This window comes from Miniopterus natalensis, chromosome 1, assembly GCF_054644295.1.
Source record: "Miniopterus natalensis isolate mMinNat1 chromosome 1, mMinNat1.hap1, whole genome shotgun sequence".
NCBI lineage: Eukaryota > Metazoa > Chordata > Mammalia > Chiroptera > Miniopteridae > Miniopterus > Miniopterus natalensis.
In genome coordinates, this window is record NC_142081.1 from 18,695,850 (window position 1) to 18,720,523 (window position 24,674).

Genomic DNA, 24,674 nt, shown 5'->3' on the forward strand with positions numbered 1-24,674 from the left:
AAACCTGCAGTCAGAATCGCGCAGTAGCCTCCCCGGGTCGAGGTCCGCGTCCCCTCGCGTCCGCGCCGCCAGCCCCCGCTGGCAGCGCTCTGGCGGCCGCCGCGGGCCGCGCGCTGCCCCTTCCGGCCGCCGGGCTCCCTCGGCTCTTCCCGGCGCGCGCTCCGCTTTCGGCTCTTTCCGGAGCCACTCGCGGCGGGCGGGCGGCGGCGGCAGATGTCGGACCCGCGGGCGGCTGAGGGGCCGGGCTTCTGGGGCCCGGCGGCAGGTCGAGAGCCGGCGGGCGGCGTCGGGGACGGCCCGGGAGCGGCGGGGAGCCAGGCGGCCGCCGCAGGTACGCTAGGCCCGGGCGCCGGCGGGTGGGCGCCGCCCGGCCTCGGGGCCCCGCACTTCGGCGCCGGACTCGGCCTCGCTCCGCCCTGCCTGGGCAGCCCCTCCGCGCGCGGAGCCCCCGTCCTCGCGGCGACCCCCGGCCGTGGTCTACCCTCGAGGTTATTTTCCACTCCTCTTTCCAAATGCCTCGGGTGCTGCCGCGCTTCCTGTCTCGGGGCAGCCCAGATGGCGGTGACAGGGCTGCGCCCCGCCGCGCGGCTTCTGCTTCCGCGCCCGCCGAGCACTCCTTGGCTGCGGACCCCAACCCCGCTGGCCTCGCTGTCCCCAGCCCCGCGCCCCGATCCCCACCGCTGTCCCCGCCTTTCCACGCGTCTCTCTGCCCCCATCTGGCTGGGCTGCCTCGCCTGCTGGCCAGAATCCCCCTTGGCTCCAGCCTCCCTGCCCATAGGCCCCCCTCGCCTCCATCCTCCGCATCTCAGAGAGATGAAAGGAGAGTTGGGACAGGTTGGCCGGCGGGGGGCTTTTGGATGAACGTAGTGGCCAGGAGATAGGGGCTGGCATAGGGACTTCAGCGACCTCCCTCATTCTCCAGGACCCTCCACTTCTTGTTCAGACTTATCTTCATTTCTGCCCACGCAAGTTCCTCTGTGTGCATTACTTCGGAGTCCAAAAGCAAAAGGGTCTTTTTATCACACTTTTACCTGTCAGGCCCCTTTATGATCACCACACAGGTGAACTAAAAGGGTGCTCTTTTGAAATACCAAAGGATGGAGGTGGGGCGGGGGGGGGGGGGCTGGTTTCACTAAATAGCAAGTAGAAATTAATATTTCAGGTCTGAAATGAAAATAGACACCGTAAAGTATAGCGGTAGAGGTGGTGCCACACAGTGCGTGGGTTGGAGTCTGAATTTTCACTTATTAATGAAGTGACTGTGGGTAAGTCACTTCTCTATGTCTGTTTCCTCCTCTGTAAATTGTGGGTAACCGCCTAATATTGTTGGGTTACATGAGCCACTATGTATGAGGCACTTGGTGCCTAGCCCAGGGAACACACCAAATTGGTGTTGGCCATTGTTATGAGACTAGGTCTGTTCTTGCTCATCTAAACTCCGTGTGCTGTCAGAAGTGTTCCTGTCTGTGCCTGTCCCAGCATGGTGACTTTTCCTGTCTTTCACTTCTATCCCAGATATCTCCCATCTCCTAAAGCGGCTTCCGTTAAACACACACATAACTTTGAATCACTTAGCTTTTCCCATGACTTTATGTTCTCTTTTAGACATGTAACAGCCTTTGTCTTTTCTTATGAACTCTGTGCCTTGTAGTAAATTCAAAAGCGATGGCATTTAACTTCATAGCAGTGAAAATTTGAAGCACAATTTCTAAAAGATTAAGCAAATGAACACTCAGCAAGTCTCATAAACATCTGTCCCTTGCATGTGTCAGTATTTATAAAGTAAGGACTGTTTATTTACTTTCCCTTTACATCCTTGTGTGGTTATGGCAAACACACCCAAGCATTTAAAATAGAAAGGTCTTGCCCAGCCTGAGTGACTCAGTTGAGCATTGTCCTGCACCAAAGGGTTGCCCGTTCTATTCCTGGTCAGGGCACATACCTGGGTTGCTGGTTAGGTCTCCAGTGCAGCCAATGGCTATTTCTTTCTCTCTTTCTTTCTGGATGTTCTCTCTCTCTCTCTCTCCCCCCTCTCTCTCCCTCTCCCTCCCTCCCCTTCCTCTCCATCTCCCCCTTCTCCTCCATCTCCCCCTCCATCTCTCCCTCCATACTCCCCTCCCTCTTCCCCCCTTCCTCCTTCCTCTGTAAGCATGTCCTCTGGTGAGGATTAAACAAAAATAAATAAATAAGTTCTTAAGAATAGTTCAGGGCCCTGGCCAGATAGTTCAGTTGGTTAGAACGTTGCCCTGATTCCCCAAGGTTTGCTCTTCTTTCAGGGCACATACAAGCAGCAATTAATGAATGCATAAATAAGTGGAAGAACAACACAATGTTTTTCTCTGTCTCTCTCTCTTCTTGCCTCTGTCTATCTCTCAAATCAATAATGAAAACACACACACCACAGTAGTTCAAGATATATTGGAGGATAATGGGTTTGTTTCTGAATGCCCACCTCCCACCCCCAATTGGTTCCTGTATTCACTTTTCCTCCCAGGGCATTGATGTAACACTTAGGGTTACTTTCCCCCTCTTGCCCTCAAAAAGCAGGGTAAGTGTTGATTTTTTTATTTCATGTAGGGACTTACTAGTATATCCTAGAGAAGGATCTTCCCCTTGAGGTTGGGTTTGGTACTAACAAAACAGCTGATAAAATAATAATAATGATAGCTTACATTGCTTGTTCTGTGCCAGAATGTGGAAAAAGATTTACTTGTGTTATCTGGCTTCCTGTCAACAATAATTTTCTCCCCATTTTGCAGCCAAGAGAGGTTAATTTATTGCCCAAGTTACCTGTGGAGTTTTTACTGTTCATATGAAATTGTCACCTTGTTATGATGAAGTTTACAATAGCCTGTTTTTATTTTTATTAGCCATTAATCAAGTGTTAGTACTCCAGGGAAGGTATGGTGTTTGCTCTCAAGGTGTTTTTAGTTTTATGAGGAACAACAACCAACAATTTAAAACATTTTCTAATTGGGTGTCTTTCATTACAGCTCTTGATGTACCTGCCCCCCAATCCTCAAGAAACCCGTTTGAGGGACAGAATCTATCTTGTGTCTCTCCTAGGGCCCTTATTGTTGTGTCCTAGAGGTTCTGTAAATATTTGCTGGATTGTGAGACAAAGTCTCAACACAGAGATTTGGAAGAGCATCAAATGATTTTGAGGAATTAGGGTTGAGATAATCAAGAGTGTTCCTTGGGTTAAAGCAGTGGTTCTCAACCCGGAGTGATTTTGCCTCCTCCAGGGAACTTTTTAGTTGTCACACTCTGGGCTGAGAGGAGGAGGGCTGTTACCCACGTCTAATGGTGTAGAGGCCAGGGATGCTGGCACATATCCTGTAACGTGCAGGGCAGCCCTCACTGCAGTTTTCTGGCCCCAAATATGAGTTGACAAACCTTGAGCTAGAGTTAAGCTAGGTTTGTAAAGCAGTGTGGAATCATGCATTTGTCTTGACTCAGAGTTGTACAGGCTTGAGGTAAACTAAAAAAACTTCAAATTAGACATTTGACTGTATCCTTTTGCCACCTTCCTTTGGAAAATGATCCAATGAGTGAGCAATAGAGGCCTAAGAAAGAATTAAATTGAAGGAGGTTTCTGTCATCCTTTGTTAGAGGGAAAACAGCAATAAGAAATGAGGTTGGACATTTCAGTTGTTATTGAATTAAGGGTTTTGATTTTTCCACGTACATTCCTTCAAAGTAGGAATTTGTAGTAAGAATAATCATAACTTGTTTTTTTAAAGTGCGAAAGATACCTTTTGAAGGTCTTCATGTTTGTTAGCTGAGGTTTTGGTGATAAGTAAGACAAGTGTTTATGTTCTGAACTAAGCTCTCTAGTGGTCATAGTGTTCTTATTGTTTTAGGAACTGTAATTGTTTTTAATAGTCTTTTATTTGGGGCACCTGGGTCCTTCAGTCCCCAAGAGGAGAGAGAGATCACTCTTCATATAGTGAAACTCTCTGAGGCATACATGTTGCATCACTTAAGAGCAGCTTGTTGTGTTGTTTTTTTTTAATACCATTAGAGAGCTTTGGGAAAAATAAAGAGCAAAGTCTGTTATGACCCTGAAATCAACAGTAGAACTTGGTGTGGTGTATATGACCTGGAGAGCTATCAATGCATTTAGACATTAAGGACAGGAAACAGGTCAGGGAAACTTGTTCATGGTTCTTATGAACAAGTTCATGGTTCCGTGCAATAAGTCTTTCTGCAGTGATGAAACTTGCATTTCTGTGGCTATTTAAGTTTCAACTTAAAAATTGGTAGCTACCACATTGGATGGAACAAAAAAATAGAAGTCTATACCGAAGAGCCCTTACGTGTTTTGGTTTCTCTTACAGTTTTATGTCAAAATGCCCTATAAATTTGTCTGCCTTTGGGTTATTTTTTTTCTTACAGTGGTTGTGCTTTTATGATGTTGAGATAGCCAGTTCATCTTGTCATAATTCAATCCGTAACATACAAGCTAAGATTTATAATCTGACCACCCAGGGGCATGTCGTACTCGTTAGGGCTGAGGAAAAATTGGATCACATGGTCTCTGGATTTGGTTGGAATATAAACTTCAGCCAATTTCTTTTTGTTTGAGGCTCTTGAATCTATAACCGCATAACCTGCTTTTGGTTCCTCTGCACTTGAATGTAAAAGCCTGGGCTAATTACCTCCTTGCAGCCTGTTTAGTGAAAGGGAAGTCCGAAGAGACTTGTTCTAAAGAACTCTGACCTGATACTCATATGATTTAGAAAAACCTACTTTTGGGTTCTCTTTGTAGAGAAAGTATAAGTACATAGTAAATTTAAATTTGTAGCATGATCAGACTGTCTGAAACCATATTCTGGTAACAAAGAAAGAAAACACATATTTAAAAAATAGAAAATAAGTCATTTTAAGGAAGATTCCTTTTTTCCCTTTCTCCTTTGGCATCAGTGATAAACCTAGTTATTCTTTTTTTTAAAAAAATATATCTTTATTGATTTCAGAGAGAGGAAAGGAGAGGGAGAGAGAGATAGAAATACCAATGATGGGAGAGAGTCATTGGAGATTGAGCCCGCAACCCGGGCATGTGCCCTGACCAGGAATTGAACCTCGATCTCCTGGATCCTAGGTCGATGCTCAACCGCTGAGCCACGCCAGTTGTTTTTAAGCACGGTCATGATTTCTGCCACGTTAGAGAATACATTCCAATATTATATGATTATTATTTTTTCTTTAAATTGACATTTAAAATTTTGTTTCATTCTAAATAATATCCGTGATATCACTAGTTTGGTGTATCAGTTTTTCCTAGTACATATTAAAATAAATACATACTCATTAAAATAAAATAAAAACATTTTCCCACGTACCATCTAAATTTATAAAACTTGCCCTGATTTCTGTTATCTCAGTGTAGGGAAAGACAACTTAAACAGGATACACAAAGGCTAATAGAGGAAAATATTGGTAAATTTTGACTATATTAAAATTAAGAACTTTGGTTCATCAAACAACACCATTAAGAGAGGAGAAAGGACCCTGCTGGTGTGGCTCAGTAGGTTGAGCTTTATCCCATACACCAAGAGGTCACTGGTTCAGTTCCCTGTCAGGGCACATGCCTGAGTTGCAGGTTCAATGCCCAGTAAGGGGCCTGCAGGAGGCAGCCAGCCCATTGATGCCACTCACATTGATGTTTTTCTTTCTCTCCCTCTGCCTTCCCCGCTCTCTAAAATGAGTAAACACACACACACATATTTTAAAGAGCTAAGACTGTATTTCTGACACTATTAAAAACAAAAAAACCACAGGAGCCAATAAGGAGTTCCTCCTGGCCAACACTAGGAAAACTTGAAACATATAAAATATGTTAAAATCATGTTTCTAACACTTCTAAGTCATGTTTCTAATACTTCAAAAAACAAATCATTGTATAGAGATTGCCATGATTCTAACTCAGTATTCTGACAATTGTGGAAGGGAAGACTCAGTCCTTTATCCTGCCTCTCAGAGAAACCAAATAGTTGATATGGGGAATTTTTTTTTAAATAGAAGAATTCTAACTAATGTAGGAAGTGCTTGAATTAGAAAAATCATTTTTTATCCTGTAACAAAATGATGGTTCTATTTTAGCGATCATGAATGGCTGCTAAAGCCATTAGAGGCATCAGGCTGGAAATATGAAGTCAACATTATTAAAGTTGTGGCAAGCATATATTACTTCCTGATGTGCTGCAATAGGAATTACATGCACCATGTCTGTAGCATTCTTGTGAGAACAAAACAACCTGAATCTAGTCAAGCCTCAAGGTCAACATTGTGCAATAGAATTTTCTTTGATGATTAAAAATGTTTCTGTGCTGTCCAGTACAGTAGCCACTAGCAACTTGTGGCTTTTGAGTACTTGAAATGTGGCTAGTGAGACCGGGGAACTGAATTTAACATTTTATTAACTTTAATAAATTTAAATTTAACCACATATACTAGTGGCTACTGTCTTAGACTGCACAGCTCTAGATCTATGGCCAGTTTATAGGTAATACAGGGGATAGAAGACTCTATTAAAGTGATACCATGAAAATGTAATCAGCTACATTCAGAATATGGGAAAATCTATGTGTCACATGATCTTTTAATTTTTATTTCAACGAATATATTGTATGAAAAACAGTGGGGTGAAGATTGATATAGATTAAGGGATTTATGATTTAGTGTGTCAACCTTATTTGGATCCTGATTCAAATTTAGTGTGTGAACCTTATTTGTGTGAATTTATTTTTATAAGTCCTGGAGATCTTGATTGACTTATTTAATTCAACTGTGTGAGTTTTCAGTTAAAAAAAATCGAGTGCCCTGTTAGGATATTGTGTCACAAAATATTGTAGCCTCATAAAAGATTGTTGTCTCATGTACTCTGCATGGATTCGAATACATCTGAAAAAGTTGTCTGTTTTAGCTCCTTACTTTAAATGGGACAAAGTGGAACAACTAAATAAGGCCAGCATGGCCAGTGATCATCTCAGGGATGGTTGAGAGGGCTGGAGATGGTCAGCCTGGGAAGGAACCTACAGGAAATTGATAGCAGGCTGTAAATATTTGAAAGGATATTGTGGGGAGGAGTGATCGAATTGCAGAATTTATTAGGGAGCAGATTTTACTTGACCATCATAGGGAAGAACTTTCTATTCTCATTGTCTTGCACTGGAAAGGGCCTTCTCAGAGTGGCAGAGGCTGGGGAACACCTGACGGTTGTCTTAGACTCAGTTCTTTGGTTGAGATATGTAACTGAAACCTTAGTTCTCCTGTGTGTCTCCTTTACTCTCACACCACTACCACACACAACCCCCTGATACCAGGTGTGTGGGGCTTTTACCCACACCAAGCAGCTCTGCAACACCAGCTGGGAGTCCTACAATTTAACTCAATTCTCACACTCTACCTGGAGATACGCTCGGTCCCACAAGACTGCCCTCCACCCCCACTTCAGATGTCAGTGTGACAGCAGTAGATTCCCAGGCTACCACAACTTCTGTCCTACTTGGCTACAAACTGGAGGTTCCCATGATCGGCCTCCCTTTTGGATTTGATTATGTGTTAGAACAACTCATAGAAATGAGGCAAACAGTTACATTTACCAGTTTATTAAAGGCTGTGGTAAAGGATACAGAAGAACAGTCCGATGAGGAGATACAGAGTGCTTTTACCATTTAGGAAATTATAAGGGTCTTAGGAGTTCTGTGCTAGGAACCAGGGACAGAGACTAATATATATATTTTCTGTTATCTTACGAGAGGAAAGCTGTGTGGCCTAAGCTCTACGGTTTTTCTGCCTGTGAGTGTGAATGATGGAAAGAAAAAGAAATCTTATTTACATACAAAAAAACGAGACGAGATTAAAAATTGGATCACAAATATTTGCCTGTCATTTGTACTTTTATGTTCCTACCAAACTAAAACTTTCAGGGTTTGAGGTTTACTTCAGTAAGTTGTATTTTGAATTGAGAAGTGAACTTTGGGCTTCAGCTTCTTGCTGTCTTAGCCAGAGGAGGTTAAACGGGGGTTTATCGAATATCTGAGTGCTCAAGGAAAGGCTAAATGAATAAGCCATAAAAGCAGGTAGCATCTAATGGTTACGAACATGATTGCCTGGGTTTGAATCCTGTCTCTAGGCCTTATTTTCCTTACCTGCAAAATGGCAATAATCCCAGTCACAGGCTTGTTGTGAGCTTGGGAACATAGCCTTCATTGTGCACTTCACCTAAATACTCCTTGAGGGTGCCTAACAGTATTCGTTAAGTTATTGATGAATAAGTGAGTTAGTAAATGAATGAAATTACAGAAATCTTTTACCTGATCTTGGATACTGTGATCTGAGCTTTTTTTCTTTTTTTTTTAACTTTTTTTTTTTTTTTTAATATATCTTTATTGATTTCAGAGAGAGGAAAGGAGAGGGAGAGAGAGAGAAAAAAAAACATCAATGATGAGAGAGTCATTGATCGGCTGCCTCCTGCACACCCCCGACTGGGGATTGAGCCCGCCACCCGGGCATGTGCCTTGACCGGGAATCAAACCCCGATTGCCTGGTTCCTAGGTCGACACTCAGCTGCTGAGCCACGCCCGGCCGGGCCTGAGCTTCTTGAATATAGAGGTGGCATTCTATACTTTGGCACTGAATTCCAGTTCATTTCATTCTACATCTCACCGTGCCCTATATTTTCTGCCTAATTTAACCATCTGCTTTCTGAGAAATAATGGTTCTTGAATTAGGATTAATTCTGTGGGGACTTGTTTTGGAAAATGACTTATTTTTTTATAAATGGGTTATGATTATCTGAGAATACTTGGATGTGATGCCTTGAATAATTTATGTACTGGGCCTCCCAGAGTATCAAGTTTATGCCCAGAATATTTTTGGAAAGGGAAAGTTGTTTGAAACTGCCATATTTTTTAAAAGGTACAGGACAATTAGGATTATGTTTCCTCTTAGACATTGAATTTTTCTTTCCATGATTTTTTAGAGATTGAAGATCTAGAAAACGCCAAGGTCATCTCTCCAGTGGCTTCTGTCTCTGATCCAGAGCCTCATTCCTCACCCTACAGGTAGGGACAGCAGCTGCTTTGGATAAAATGCTTCTAGAGCTTTTCTTTTCTGAGATAAGGAATTGGTGAAAGAAGTGGGCAGTGACATTAAGGGGGAAGACAAGTGAATGGTTTTGGCATTAATTAATCAATGCTTAAGTATATTTAGGGGCAATGTCTAATCTATTTCAAGTTACAAAATTTTCTTTTAGAGTATAAAACTGTAATGAACAGTGTAGTGTCTTTATTTATGTTCCCCTGAAGACTAGGTTCAAATGTGAAAACATTTGACATGGATCCCAGGTAGACTTTAAGAGAACGTGTGTTTGTTTTTTAGTCCTAAAATACACACACACACACACACACACACACACACACACACACACACACACTTTCACACTATAGGAGGCAGTTTTTTATTATGTAATTTTCAGATTAAACCATTATGCTGCCCTTCAAGCTATCATTCTTAAATTAATTTCCCTCTCCATCCATCTCATCCCCCCACCATCAGAGATAACAGAGTGTATAGCAGCAAGGGAAGAGTTGTACTGAGCCCTAGAATTAGTGGACACACGAAACATTAATGGAATAATTAATGAAAAACTGTATCTTGGAGAACCCCGAGCTTGTGGATATTATAGTCCCACTGATCAGGGAATAGCACAATGTTGTCAAGCAGAACCTGTGATTTTCATGTCTTATACAAAATTGATGGCTGGAGAATGTCAAGATATTTAAAAATGTGTTACTTCTTGAGGAGAAGTTCTTTCTTCTTACCTTTGTATATGAAATAAAATCCTTTTCCCCCAGAATTCAGATGATGGAAGATAATGATTAATATAGTTGGTGATAATAATATAAACCACACTTTATTGACTGTTTCTCTGTAATAATAATCAAAATAAAATTGTTACTTTTTATTGAATATTTATATTTGCTCAATACTATTCCAGGTGTTAAAATGTGTTAATCTCATTTAATCCTCATAACAACCCTCATTAAATAAGTATACCTATTGTGCTTTTTTTACGATGTGGAAAATCAAACAGTAAATTCAGTAATTTGCCCAAGCTCACCCAGCTTTAGTTTTGTTTGACTCTAAAGCTTATTCTCATAAGTAGCAATAGAAAGGTTTTGAGTTCTATACTTAGAGCTAGTAGGTTACTGTATATAACACTCCTTTTAGAAGCACAGCCTCTTCAAGGCTTTGATTATTGGAGACAATTCTTGTTCTCATCAAATCCCCTGAGGAGAACTTTCCATCTTCCTGCCACTACTCTTTTTCTGTTGAGTTGAAGGATCTTTGGGGGATGGGTTTTGGCACAGTACTGATTTTTCCTCCTAAGAACAAAAACTTTTTTTGGAGTCAGGAATATAGAACATTCTTAGAAAAAAGATTTAATTTTGAAGTTTTGTTTCTAAAATCTAGTGTGTGAAGAAAAAAAATCCAGCGATTGTGACGTTTAGTGCTTGAAGTTTAGTGTTTGTGTTTAGTATATACTGGAAATGGAAACAGCAAAACACTATCTTTTCTCATGAGGTTGGCCGCTGGCTGGCCTGGCTCGCCCCTCCCTTTGGGATGGCCTCCCTGTTCCAGGTCAGCACAGCCAGAAGGCTTACAGTGGGAGTTTTTCCTTTACGTGGTTTATCATTGGCATCAAATGATTTGCAATTTATCTTTCTCAAAATACCCTTCACTGATTCTTCAGAGCATAAAATGCTAATGTGAATATTAAATTTATGTGGCTGTTGCATGTCCTGTTTAAAATATTTTTTTAATAAGCAGAACTGTATTTGTGCAAAGTAGCATGCCTAAAGGCAAAGAAGAGACTAAATTTTAGATGCCATATATAGTAAGGGCAGGCTAATGGTCAGATTAACTGTTGTATTCCCATATTCCAAATATTCCTCCTTTGTTCCCCAAAATTAACATTTATTTATTCAACAGATAATGATTGGGTATCTGCTATTTATTCACTCAACAGATATTTATTGAGAGCCTGCTCTGTACCTGGCACTGTTCTAGGCCCTGAAGATGCCACAGATGAGCAGGCAGTGCAAATCCCTGGTCTCATGGAGCTTATATTCTAGTGAGGGAGGCAGGCAGGAAACAAGTGTACCTCGTATTTCATAGAATCTAAGTTGCCATCAACTGTAAGATGAACTATTGTTTTATGTACCAGCAAGAAAGAAAAAAATGCCCAAGATAGTGAGTCTAATAAGAGACCCCTATATGGAGCTCTGGCTGAGCAAAAGCCTGTACCTTCCGTGAAACGATAAACAAGGAAAAAATCCCTCTACACAGCAAAGGACAGCAGGGAAACTTGAAAGTCTCAACCTTGGCACTGATGAGGGCAGGGCAAAATACGTCCCCTGAGAATAAGAGCCACAAGTCTGTAGTCACTAGTTTGTTTCCTAAATTCACTCAGCCCGTATAGCCTAAACAAAACCCATAAACAGAACTTCAAGGCGACTTGGTTGGTGGCACTCCTGAGCAATGGCAGAAGCAAATACAAATCTCCCGTGGAAGGACTTGTATCAGTCCAGGCCCCAGGGAGTTTGAAAATACCACCAGTTTTTAGAACATCCCATATTTCAGTTGTATTAAAATCTGAAAACAAATCTGCATCTTGCAGTCAACAAAATATGGTACATAATATGTCAGACAGTAATGGATCAGTGAGGAAAAGTGAAGTGGGGGAAGGGTGTAGAGTGATGGGCCAGGGAGGGGAGAGCCATTTTATATTTAGACATCTGGGAGGCCTCCCAAAAGTTGTGACTGAGCAGAAACCTGAAGGAAGGAAGCTAGAAAGTAACTGAGGGAAAGGGATTCTAGGCAGAAGTGACAGCAGGCCCAAAAATGCTCACATGGGAGAATGCTTGAACTGTTTGAGGATTCTCAAGACATTCAGATGCCCTTGTGACTGGAATGGACTGGACAAGGCAAGATGAGGTCATTCTAGGAGAGATGGGGTCAGAGTACAAAGGGCTATAGGGTTCCATGTGACAGGCTTGGGTGCAAACAGGGAGTAAGACCCAGTGCTTGCCATCAAGCTCACATAAAAGTGTGACAGATAATAAATAGTGTCAAGAACAAAAATGGACCATAATTTCTGGGCTTACGAGGATAAAATAGGCTCGCACATAGATCAGCTTACAAGTTACACAGAATTACCCAAGCAGACCCATGAAAACCCATGGTATCCCACAGCTCTGACTTTCATAGTAACTACCTCGTTTGTTCCAAGGTAGGTTGGAGTGACTAGGATATTTCTAAAGATAGCTCTGTTTTATCTAAAGAAGAGGTAATTTATAATCTAGGAGTGGCTTTTCTTGTTTTCGTTGAAAGGAAGGAAGAAAAGAAAAGAAAAAAGAAAAGAAAAGAAAAGAAAAGAAAAGAAAAAAAAAGAAACTGACAAACTCCAAAATAAGCCCTCTGTTTCCCCATGTGGTTTAAAGTACTTTTCCAGTCATTTACTCAGAGGAAGTGATGCGCTAAAGCAGCGGTTCTCAACCCTTTACACCCCAAAGAACTTTTATTTATGTGGGTTATATCTATCAATGTTTACTATATTAGAAATTAAAACTGAAAAATTAAAACATTGTTATTGATTCATTTTAAAAGAACAATAGAAAGCTCATTACATGTTAATATAAAATGTTTTTAATGAAAAACAGCTGTTTTTTGGAGCAAAAATAGTTTAGTGAGGAGATGTTGTAAATCTCTTTATTGTCTGCCTTAACAGGAGATAGTTGGATTCTCAGATCTGCTTCTGTATTCATTCTGTTGCAGTATCACATATAGTCTCTAGAAAAAAACACTGTATGTTCTTGAGAAGATGAAAATGAAACAAATCATATTTTAGAATTATTATGAAAAAGTTTTTGTTTTTTTTTAATCCTCACCTGAGGATATTTTTTTCCATTGCTTTTTCAGAGAGAGTGGAAGGGGGAGAGAGGGGGGGGAATCAGTGTGAGAGAGACACATCGAATGGTTGGTTGCCTCCCGCTCATGCTCACTTGGGGCTGAGCCTGCAACTGAGGTACATGCCCTTGACTGGAATCGAACCCGGGATCCTACGGACTTTGGGAAGACGCTCTACCCACTGAGCCAAACTGGCTAGGGCGATGAAAAAGTTTTGACTTCACAGACTCCCCTGAAAGAGTCTTAAGGACCCAGGGGTCCCGGTTGATACTTTGATAACTGCTGCTTTAGAGGATCCATGCCACCTTTTGTTGGAAACAGATTCATTCCCATGAGTCCTGGGTGTTGTGCTATAGCCCTGGCACTTCACACACTTCCTAGTCTCTCTGGAAGCCAGGGGAGATGAAAGAGAGCATAATTATTCCCTTGCTGCTCTAAAATCAACTATTCAAACAGATGTGGTGTAAGCCATGGGGATAGTAGATTAATGTACTTAAAAAGGAAAGAAAGTGATCTGTTACCTTTTCTTACTACCTGGTGAATTGGGTGCAATATGGATATCTGTGACAGGGTTGCAAAAGGTAGGGTGTGAGATGGAAATCCTGGGATAACGGTGGATAGGGATTGCCTTGCTAATCAGTTTGCACTTCCTTTGTTTTGGTGATCAATTTCTTTGCCTCCAACCAGTGACTGTGTACTGGGATTCTAACTCTTACTGAAATTCTGCGTGGAACAAGTGGTGTGGGCCCTAGAGTGAGGAACAAAACCAGACCTGCAGTCCATCTCAGGTCACTGAGCTATGTGTTTACCATGGTTCCTGGAGCCTGGGATGCGGCTTTGTCCATCTGTGGGCCCTCACATACTGTCACCACTTTATTATGGCCCAGGTCAGCTCTGGGCAGTGGTCAGCTAAATTGACAGGAGACCTGAATGCTAGACAAAATCGGGTGGGGGTGTGTGTGCTTTGAAGGGTGTTTTATTTCTGAGTTTTTCCAGGGCTATTGTGCCATTTAAAAGAGTCCTTGAATGACATACTGTCTTCCTCTGAGAGGCCACAGATGGTACCTCCAGTGAGCAAGGATGCTGCGGAAGATCTGCAGAAAGCGGCCAGTGCCTTGGAGGCTCAGGCCTTGGTGGAACAGGAATTGCAGCCTGCAGACCAGGCCCAGGTCCTCAACAAGGTAGGGAGCACATTCTCGCTCTCTCTTTGAAAGGCACCAGAGTTTAGATACATAGGGATGGGTTGGAATTAGAAAGCACTGTGAGGATGGCTCCCAGAATTCTCCTTGCTCTCTTTGGGCATCTCATTTTTAATTATTTGGAGAACGATCATGTGTATCTCCCACAGGACCCATCACTGTCCTAGCACCCAGTAGAATTATTTTAAAAATTATTTAAAAAATGAAACATTAGAATGAATGCTTACATGTTGTCTAAAATCTCAGTGTGAAGAGCTTTAAACCATTGGACTGTCTTTTAGTCTCACTTGTCTTGTGGTGGATCTACTCAGTATTTATGGTAAAGATTCCATAGAAGTGGCACTAATAGCAGTGGTCTTCCTGCCATGGAAGAATGGGTTGCTTGAATCATTAACATATATATTGTAATAACAAATGGTAGTAGTGTCAGTAAAGATAATGGCAAACATTATAATTACATTTGTATAATGCGTTAGAGTTCATAAAGCACTTTATCCACAATGCTTCATGTACTCCTGAGAACAACCCTGTGAGATCAGTACCATTATGTCCCCACTTTACAGATGTAGAAAATGAGGCTAAGAGCTGTTAGTTACTTTATTAAGGATATGTAGCTAATAAAGTTACAAGCTAAGTTCTTTGTTTAGCCTTCTGGAAAAGGAAGGACTCATTTAAGCAAGTTAGCCACAGTCTGATTCACCTCATGTAACAATGGCGTTAAGAACTGAAAGACTGCCCTAGCTGGTTTGGCTCAGTGGTCAGAGTGTTGGCCTGAGGACTGAAGGGTCCCAGGTTCAATTCCAGCCAAGGGCATGTACCTCGGTTGCAGGCTTGATCTCTGGCCCCGGTCAGGGCATGTGCAGGAGGCAACCAATTGATGTGTCTCTCTCACATCGATGTTTCCCGTTCTCTCTCCCTTCCACTCTCTCTGAAAAGCAGTGGAAAAGATATCCTTGGGTGAGGATTAAAAAAAAGAACTAAAAGACTTATTCTCCAGAAACAGATAGTATGAGAGTATAGTCTGGGAGGATTACAAAATTTTTAAATTTGTTTCTTGCAAGTATAAATCTCGTCTCTTAACTGGACTGCTTTCTCACTGATGGGCTCTCCTGTGTTGGCAGTAATTATACTACTTGTGTTGCCTGCTGACTGCTTGGAGAAGGAGCAGAAAATTAAGGCATATAGCATGAAACAGGAACACGAATCTGAGTGATTTGAAGTGAGACCCACGAGGGAGAGATTTCAGGCTCCTGCCATGGTTATTGAGGGCTTCGAGTATCGAGTGACATTTGTATTCTTTCATGCAGGTTAGATGGCTGGCAGCAAATACACTGTGTAAATGCAAATCCTGGGGCTGGTCTGAGGGGAAGTTATATTTATTTATAGAACACTGATACCGGATGAGACAACTGATAGGATAAGACATCTACAGTGTGCTGTGGATGAGACAGACAGAGACAATAAACTGGGTTCTCTCTGCAGTGCTTTGGTAAATGATTGCTAGTGATCTGGAAGTAACCCTTGAATGGGAACTGTAGCAGGAGAATTGTGTGGCAGAGTGGGACGTTGAGCCAAACCCTGGGTGCAAGAGCTGTCATGAGTGAAGCTGCAGGGAGGTACTGTGTAGGCTGAGGTGAGGTCGAGGCATGGCCCAGAAACGCTGCTAATGCAGAAGTCAGTAGCAAGCTTTGAAGATGTTTGTGGGCAAGGATTTTATAAAGTGTCTCGAGTAGGAAAGTTGCCAAAGGTAGGAGAGAACAAGAGCCTTTAAATTAGGGAACATTTTGGTGGCATTAAAATAATTAGAATTTATTAGCAACCTGTACTTGGAGGAAAGAGAAGGAATGGTGACTATCACATTAGGCTTAGAGTTGGGAGAGTGGAGTCTGCCACTCTAACATGTTCTCTCACCAGAATTCTGTTGTGCAGATGGCCAAGTATCAAGCTCCAAAGAGGTCTGGGGACATCGTTATGATCCAGTCTGAGCACACGGGAGCTATAGATATTCTTTCAGCGGATTTGGAATCTGCAGACCTTCTGGGGGACCACAGGAAAGGTAAGACCTTTGGTAGTATGGAAGACGGTTTGTCTGTTTCCAGCGGGCACTTAAAGAAAGGCAGGCAGACAGATGAAAGGTAGGAAAGAAATTGTCTTGTGAAAAGAAGTCCAAGAAGCCGGTAGAAAGAATGTTGCCTGCGATAACCTCCCTAAGCAAAATGCCAGACGTGGCAGCTTTTCCTCTTGGTTTCCTCTTGGTAGTAAGATGCCTATCCTTTCAGTCTCCCCGCCACTGATGGCTCCTCCGTGCATCTGGACCTTTGCCAAGATGAAGGAATTCAAAAGCAAGCTGGGCAAAGAGAAGAACACCTGCTTGGTGGTGAAGCGGGGTGAGGTGGTGACCATCCGGGTTCCTACCCATCCAGAGGGGAAGCGTGTCTGCTGGGAGTTTGCCACCGATGACTATGACATTGGCTTTGGAGTTTATTTTGACTGGACCCCTGTAACCAGCACTGACATAACTGTGCAGGTCAGTGATTCGAGTGAGGATGAAGATGAAGACGAGGAAGAGGAGGGGGAGCTGGAAGGTAAATTTAACTTTAACATAGTTTGAAGTTTCAACCTAATATCTAGTGACCGCTTCCTGTGTTGTGTGAGTCCTCCTGTTCCTTAGAGTGTAGGCGAGGAATCCCTTTCAGCGTCGCCAGCTGAGTTAAGTGATGCTGGCCAAAGTCGGACCCTCAAAGAGCATTCTGATGGGATTGGATTGATGCCTTAGTGGAAAACTTTTCCTTTTAATCAGCACCTGCTGTTTCCCCAACATCTCCCTTGGGACAGGGAAGCGGGCGGGGCAGTGCTGTTGTGTATAGCGGCCGTGTTTTTCAGGTCACATATAAACCTGAGATTATTTTTCATTTCTTTCTTAGTTTTACAATATTTACATTTATTCTTGGCCTGGAATTAAATTCAGTGATTACAATTTGCTAAATGTACCCATTCTCACCCCCCGCAACACATGGTCACAGCTGTCTGGCTACTACTTACTTCTTTATTTCATACCTAGAGCAGTTTTATTTTAATTTTTTAATTTAAATTTTTTGTATATCTTTATTGATTTCAGAGAGAGGAAGGGAGAGGGAGAGAGAGATAGAAACATCAATGATGAGAGAGTCATTGATCGATTGGCTGCCTCCTGCATGTCCCCCACTGGGGATCGAGCCCACCACCCAGGCATGTGCCCTGACTGGGAATCAAACTGTGATCTCCTGGATCATAGGTTGATGCTCAACCGCTGAGCAATGCCCAGCCTGGCCCTAGAGCAGTTTTAAAAGTACTCTCTGTGCTCCATTCTAGTTGTTACTTGCAATACCTTCTCAGGATGACCATGAGGCATTTTGCGGTGAGGAGGTGGTGTTATAATATGAGAATAGGTTCTAAGCATTAGCTTTATTCCTTGATTTTCATATGTTATCTTAAAGTCAATTCTGTAACTTACTTTTTCATGGATAAGCAAGTCCTCAGGGAAATCTTAAGGTATTTAGGGAAAAGGAGAACTTCATATCTTGTTTGCTGCTCTTTAGGAGGCCAAGTGGAAGTTCTCGATCACTCTGTACAGTGTCTTTGTCTGCATTTTCTATTTCCATTAGCTAGTTCTTTCCCCTGTTAAATGAAAGGATGTGAGAATCTTCCCTTCTAGATATGTTTTTCTCTCCCTTTCTGTCCAGACACTTCTGGAGCTAGGTAGGTTCCATAAGGCTAAACCCTTTGTTTCTCAGTGGAGGCGTTATTGGCATCTGGGGTGGGATGCGTTTGTTGTGCAGGCACTATCATGATGTTTAGCACTTTAGGACCCTTGGATCACCCAGACATTTCCACATTCCTGTAGGAGGGCAGTAGCATCCCCACTGGGTGAAAGCCACTAGTTCACCTGGACCATTCTCTGATTTTCAGGTAGGACTTAGGTATGGGCTCTGAACTCATGTCCGAACACTCTGCCATTTTGCTCATGCAGACCCTGTCCCAGTTGGAGATGTGGAGAGAGGCTCCAGGAGCTCCCTGCGGAGTCGCTATGGGGAAGTCATGCCTGTATACCGACGGGACAGCCACCGAGATGTGCAGGCTGGCAGCCATGACTACCCTGGCGAGGGCATCTACCTGCTCAAGTTTGACAACTCCTACTCCCTGCTACGCAACAAGACTCTCTACTTCCACATCTACTACACTAGCTGAAGGCCCTTGGGGACTGGGCAGGCGGTGTTTGCTGGCTGAGTAGGCTGCCAGCTGGTGCCTCTTGTTTTGACAGGCAAGAGCTCGAAGTTGAGCGTGAGGCTTCTGACCCTCATGCCCCACCTGGCATGCCTGACTGTTGACCCCACGTAGCTTTTCCCCATCCCTGGCTTCTGCAGGTGGTGGTATGGTGCCCCTGTTCTGTGGTCCCTGAACTCACACTCTTCTTGCTTCAGACTCCAGCAAAATCCCTCTGTGAAGGTGCCCATCAGGCAGAAGCCTAAAAGCAAGTTGGGTGTTTTCTTTTAAAGATAGGTTTTGGTACAAGGTGTATTCCAATTGCTGCTCTCTCTTCTGCCAGAGCCTTTATTGCAGATGTGGTTGGTGGTACCCTCTCTCCTTTTGGAAGTGCTGGAAGGGGAAAAGCATATTGTGCATGAAGGAGCCCCGTTTCCTGGCTGGAGAAGGCTCTGTCCAGCCTCTCAGCACTGCCATATTCCTGCCTGCTGGTTCTCCGTGGTCTCTAGAACTGGCTGGGAGCCCTCACAGCCTTTGAGGGGTATTATTAGTCCATTGGCTCGCCTCTGCCTCTTTGCCTCCTCTTTTCCCTTTCCAGGCCTGTGTGTTTGCCATCACAGCAAGAACTTCGGTGCAATCCAAAGTGATGATCAATGTAACTGGGATCCTCTGGGAAGGAAAGCTGCCTCCATCACTTCCTGTTTGAAGAGGCAGTGTCTCTTACCAAGGACACTAGTGGTTGAGGGGGAAGGGTGCCAGCTATGTACTGGATCGATGCCAGAACCCACATCTTTGAAAGTCAAGTGTTACTAACTTTTTTCTTTTTTTTTTTGTATAGTCAAACAAGGGGTATCATCTGAGAGAGAAAGTTTAAAAAACACACACACAAAACACCCAGATTCCCCACCGTTTTTTTCTTTCTTTAGAGTAGGAATGTTATTTAGAAATTTTGCTTTGGAACCAATCCGACTTCCCAAGTTTCTGTGTTTAGGTTTCTTGCAAAGGGGGTTTCAAGCTTTTGATGTTCCGAGTCTCCTAGGAAAGGTGGCAATGAGCTTCATTGTTGCTGCTGATTGGCTGTGTTCTTCCCTGGTGATGGCCTTTGCCACCCAGGAGTGCCGCAGGGTGCCGCAGTCAGTGGTCACCTCAGCAGCAGGGTGGCGGGTCCTCAGGCAGAGAAGGGGCCACGGCACTTGTTGGTACCTTCTTGTTTCTTATTCCTTGTGTCAGGTCTGTTACTGCCTTAGAATTTTGAGGAATAATTAGATTTATTTATTACTTTATTTATTTATGCTAACACATTTCATTTTGTCTTTGAAACAGTTTCCATCTGTTTCTTAGGCGGCTTCCGTCCGCTCTGAGCCATTGAGCAACTTCCTCTGTGGAGTTGATGACGATTTTAGGAGAAGCCGGGAAGTGATCATGTTCCATTCCTGCAGGTCAGTCCCTGTGATGCTTTGGGAGGAACCTGCCCCTTCTGAAATGGGCGATGCTAACCTACCCCAGCATCCCCTGTGCAGAAGTCTAGGTTGTGAGGAAATCTGCCCATTTGCCTCTGGTTGAGTGTAGAGGACTTGACTAGCCAATCAGAGATGTCCTGTGATTCCAGGATGTCAGTCTTTTGCCTGCTCTGAGGAGTCACCTTCATGCGGTGTTTCCTCTGGCTCATTCCTTCCTTGGTGGGTGCCTTGCACCAGGCCTCTCTTACATATAGGAGCAGGAAATGGAAGAACAGGGCTCCTCAAAATAGGTGTGTAGTAGCATCTGCTACATGAACAAAGGGTGATACAGCCTTCACCTTCTATTTCCCTGGGAGCAGAGCCCGAAGTAGGTGGGACATTGTGGACTGCCATAGCATCCCCCTTCTCTGAGCAGCATCACACCGCCATTATTTTATATTCGAGTACATTTTGTAGAGGATTACACTAGCCAAAATTTATATACTTTGTAAGAAATTAGAATTTATTTTAGTGACTATTTGGACAGCGAAAACCAGCTTGCTGTGCGTCAGCCCATCAGATAGCCGAGTGACCACTCTTTCATCACATTAGCCTTTGCTAATATAATCTTATAAAATAATTTTCTACTGAGCTGTTCTCCAGTCAGCTGAAGCTTTGCTTATTTTTCCTGCTTATTACTAACTTCTGACTTTCTCTTAAAATGGAGCTGCCAGGCCATAGCAAGCTCCCTGGATAAAACTTATTATTTTTGCCATGAGAGTCTCTATACTTACTTTCCTTGGAATCCTAGTTGTGTTGCATCAGGGAAGCCTGAGGGACTTGTTCCCGTCGCCTCTATGTGCCTCTTACTGTCTGGTCACTTTTGAAGTCCTGGACGTGGCTACATTTCATTCTATACTGATGTTGCCCTGACAGTCAGGGTTTCTCTGTTCCATTTGCATAAAATAGCTAAAAGAAGGTATTTTTTAATTCATTCACTATTCTCATATTAAATTTCTGAAATTATTGAACTGTGGGGACAAAATATTATTTACTGAAGCACAGGTAATTACTGAGAATTTCACAGCCCAGCAGATCTTGAGAGGTAGTTATTTCCTTAGTCTCTCCCTGTCCAAGTTTAGGGAACCAAACAATGAAAAGACAAATGATTTGTTTTCACCTTCCCCCTGTCCTCTAGGGCACAAATAAATATTAACAAACAATAGAAAGAAAGTACTTACTTCATCTTAAGAGAGAGACTAGAATTCTCTACACAGAGTGACTGAATCCTTAAATTTCTTCAGTTTATTTAGTTTTGCTACTTTGTTGAGAGATGGCTTTTAGAAAGGAAGACATGTTTAAAGGGCTAAATTTCTCAACATTTACTATGAAAAATTTCCAGGAAAATTTTTAAAAGAAATGTATAGTAAACGTCCTTACGTATACCACTACCTAGATTTTAAAATTATAAGCTGCTAATTTTTAGGCAAAGATGATTCTACCATTCTGTTCCTTTTTACAAGTGTCCAATTAGTGTATGTCCCCTGCACAGACATCAGCTCTCCTGTGTCAGAGAGCTCCTGCGTCTCTGCAGACTTGTTTCATTCAACATGAGTTACCTGGAAGGCGGTCCTCACAAAAGTGTTCCCTGGTCTCCATCTTTCAAACTCACGCTGTATTTCCCCTCTCTCTCAGACTGTCATTTCTTCTGTTTTCTTCTCCAGCATGCCAGCGATGGAGTGAGGTAGTTGTGAAGCTGCTGTGGAAGGACTTTATTCTAATCTCTTTGCTTTATGAGACATCTTCAGGATTCTGAAATTACAACTCAATCCTCAGACATTATGTAGCTTTATGATGGAAGTAGGTAGCAACTTGAAATAAGACCATTCCTATTTTTTTCTTGATTTGATTAATGCACTTTAAAAATATTTTTATCTGTTACTTAGGAAAGAAAATCTCAGACTTTTAAAATGTACATATTGTCACCTATAATATGTATGTGGAAGAATTAAAACTGAAAGCTCACTGTCTTATATTAATCAGTGGGATTAGATATTACTGTAAAATTTATAGAAAATACCTGAGTTAATGTGTTTTTGATGAGCCTTCCCAGTCCCTCTTTGAAAGAATTAGGTGAAACCCAAACCCCAAAGTCTGTATTTTTATATTTATTTTTTAAGATCACTTTTCTGCAAAAGGTTGACTTTTAACTCCAAAGTATGTAGTCCTCAGATACGTTGTTGAGTGACCCTAATTTACATAAAAGACTTGTTTTAGAGGAAGCGACATGAGTGAAACAGTTGTGTATGGCTTGAGAACTGCCTCTTTAAATTGATAGTAAGGAATGAAAACAATAAAATGAGAAGAGAGGAAAGCTATCAAATGTATCCTGGAATTTTACTCATATCTCAACTTTTTTTAGTTCTTTAGTTTGTGTTTTAGTCATTGGAATTGTTCTTAAGCCAGAAGTCTCCCTGGTTCTCCTTGTGCTTATTCTAGAAAAACCCACTTTGCTGTCTTTCCCAACAGGACTGACTTTAGAAATGTTTTTGAGTAGGTCTCTTATGCTGAGTATAATCCTGACCTGAGGATTGATTTCATCTCTGTCTTCTCTGGGACTTACAAGTCTAGTGCCATGAAAAAAGATGGCGAGTTTAGGAAGAAGCTAGTTGGAGTTCCAGCTTGTCACTGTAGCCCCAGTTGGTTTTGCCTATGGCCAAGAAAGGGGTGAAATAGGTTAATTTTGACCAACAACATAGAAGAGTCTCAATCCATGAGTGTGTTTGTGAACAAGCTGTGTCCTGTAGGCTGACCTCCCTGGGATCACCGTTGTCTTTACTCTGGGTGGGCTGGTCATACACATAGTAGTGAACGGATCCTGTTAGAGCTCCCATTTAGATTTTCTCCTGGGTCTAAAAGATCCACATGAAACTGTAACTGGTCTCTTTCTACCTGGCCAAAAGTGTAGGACTTCTGAATCTGCTGGAAAAGGGAAGTGCACCCTCCCTCTAGCATCTCAGTGGTTGAAAAGAGTTGGAAAGCGAGTTTGTCTGGAGGAAGGTAATTTCATTTTTGTTGCTGTGAGGGGTAGCTTGTTAAGGGATTTATGGTCTTTATAGAGCAAGTCATTCTGTTCGTTGTGTTTGTGCTCAGGGAGCGATGATGCATGATTCTTTGGGGGGGAATCGGAATGGGTGTCTAAAGCCAGTCACAAGTCAGCACTTTCCAGCAGTCCAACATGTGGTGAGTGACCACGCCCAAGTCCCGGTCTTTACACACATGGGATCCTGTTTCTAGGTCCTCATTTCCACACAGCTGAGAGACAAAGAGAGGGACTAGCCTCCTTCCATTTCTTCCTGATGTTTTGGTTATTTCTGGTATTGTTTAGCACCAGTAGCATGATATCCACGGCCTCAGTTTACCTGATTAACCAGAATTAAATAATAGTGATAATAAAGTTGAGTAGTTAAAGCAATCAGTCATGGTTGGAAGTAGGACTTTGTTCTTTAAGCCAGAAGCCTCACTGGGAGGAAGGGTTATGACTTACAGTCCCGTATTGGGACAGCTGGGTACCTTGTGTATGACTGTGCAGCTGGAACTCTTGTTAACCCTACCAAGTGGGTGAAGAGGATATGGCAGTGCTGTACTAATGAGGACAACAAATTAATCGACTTGGCTAATAAATAGAGCAAGCGCTCCATCTGTGGGAACTATATTGTGACTGGTTGTAAGTGTAATATTGGTGGGAGTTTGTGGCTCCTCAGCATTCTCGGAGTCTCACTTCAGGGCCTACTCAAGGAGCCAGTCTCCTGTGGGCAGTGACTTTGGCATTCTGCAAAGGAGAAACTCCTGGGAGTTGATTCCTGGTGTCTTCTTTTCTGGGAATGGGGGAGGCCCTTAGGCAAGAACTGCTTTGGCTCTGTTGGTACCTGGTTATGGTCAGTGTTACCCCTTTGCTCGGTCTAACCAGTCCAGCACCTGTGGACACTTCTTAACACCTACCTAGTTATTTACATAATGAGGTTAGGGCAAGATTTGGGTGAGAAACACTTTGCCTTGAGGCCACATTTCAGAAATCACTTCTCCCTCTGGAGAGTTGAGTTCTGCCTGAACCAGGAAGGCCCCTCCTGTTGAAATCTCTTCTCACCAAGCTGGGAAAACCCAATTAATTGCCTAAAGCCTTGATAGTGGGGCTCATTTACAAATAGTCATTCCCGCAAAAACTAAGTCCAAAGGCAAGACTCTTCGTCATAGTCCTGGTACTCTTTGAACTTGTGGTTTCTATTACATGGACTTCTCTTTCTTTTAGGCCCCAGGCATGTGGAGCAGAGTTAATTTCATGGCTCTTCACTCTCAGAGATGAGGAGAAGGTGCCCCAGCCATCTCGAGACACAGACCTTCTAAATTAAATCCCACAGTTTCATGTTGCTTTAAGCAGGTAGTTTTGGCTTATCTGGGGGTAAAATATTATATGTGAAATGATTTTCAGGGAACAAAGTATATTTTCTAAAAGTTCTGATATAGGGTCAGGAACAATTCTAAAGTTTTGGCTTGAACTGCTCTAGTTTATAGGGTTACAGTAGAGCTTTTAACTGGCAGTCACTTTAAGGAGGTCCCCTGAACTCTCATCCTCACTTAGGGTTCAGATGCCTTGTCCGTGATGTTCCTTGTGTTTGGTTGTTATTGTTGATTTTTAGGTTCAGGCAAGAGTCATCTGGAAAACATTATCTTAATTCCTTCTCTTATGCCCTAAACAGTCCATATTAAAAACTCCACTAACATCCCTGTCTGAGATTATTGTCCCATAAATGAAATT

General features: G+C 42.6%; 1 protein-coding gene across 3 annotated transcripts; it reads left to right on the plus strand.

The window, feature by feature from the left end:
* Positions 1–213: 213 nt before the first annotated feature.
* TMED8 (transmembrane p24 trafficking protein family member 8) lies at positions 214–23,892 on the plus strand. Of its 3 annotated transcripts, none has more exons than XM_087818865.1 (6): positions 214–331; positions 8,990–9,071; positions 14,030–14,159; positions 16,092–16,233; positions 16,457–16,762; positions 18,187–23,892. In XM_087818865.1, exons 1-6 carry the CDS (start codon positions 214–216, stop codon positions 18,402–18,404), a joined length of 996 nt encoding a protein of 331 aa, XP_087674991.1. In that variant the 3' UTR covers positions 18,405–23,892. The 3 variants fall into 3 exon arrangements, with proteins under 3 accessions (XP_087674991.1, XP_087674995.1, XP_087675000.1); XM_087818869.1 differs by having other exon boundaries at positions 16,107–16,233; XM_087818874.1 differs by lacking the exon at positions 214–331 and having other exon boundaries at positions 8,459–9,071; positions 14,037–14,159.
* Positions 23,893–24,674: the final 782 nt, after the last annotated feature.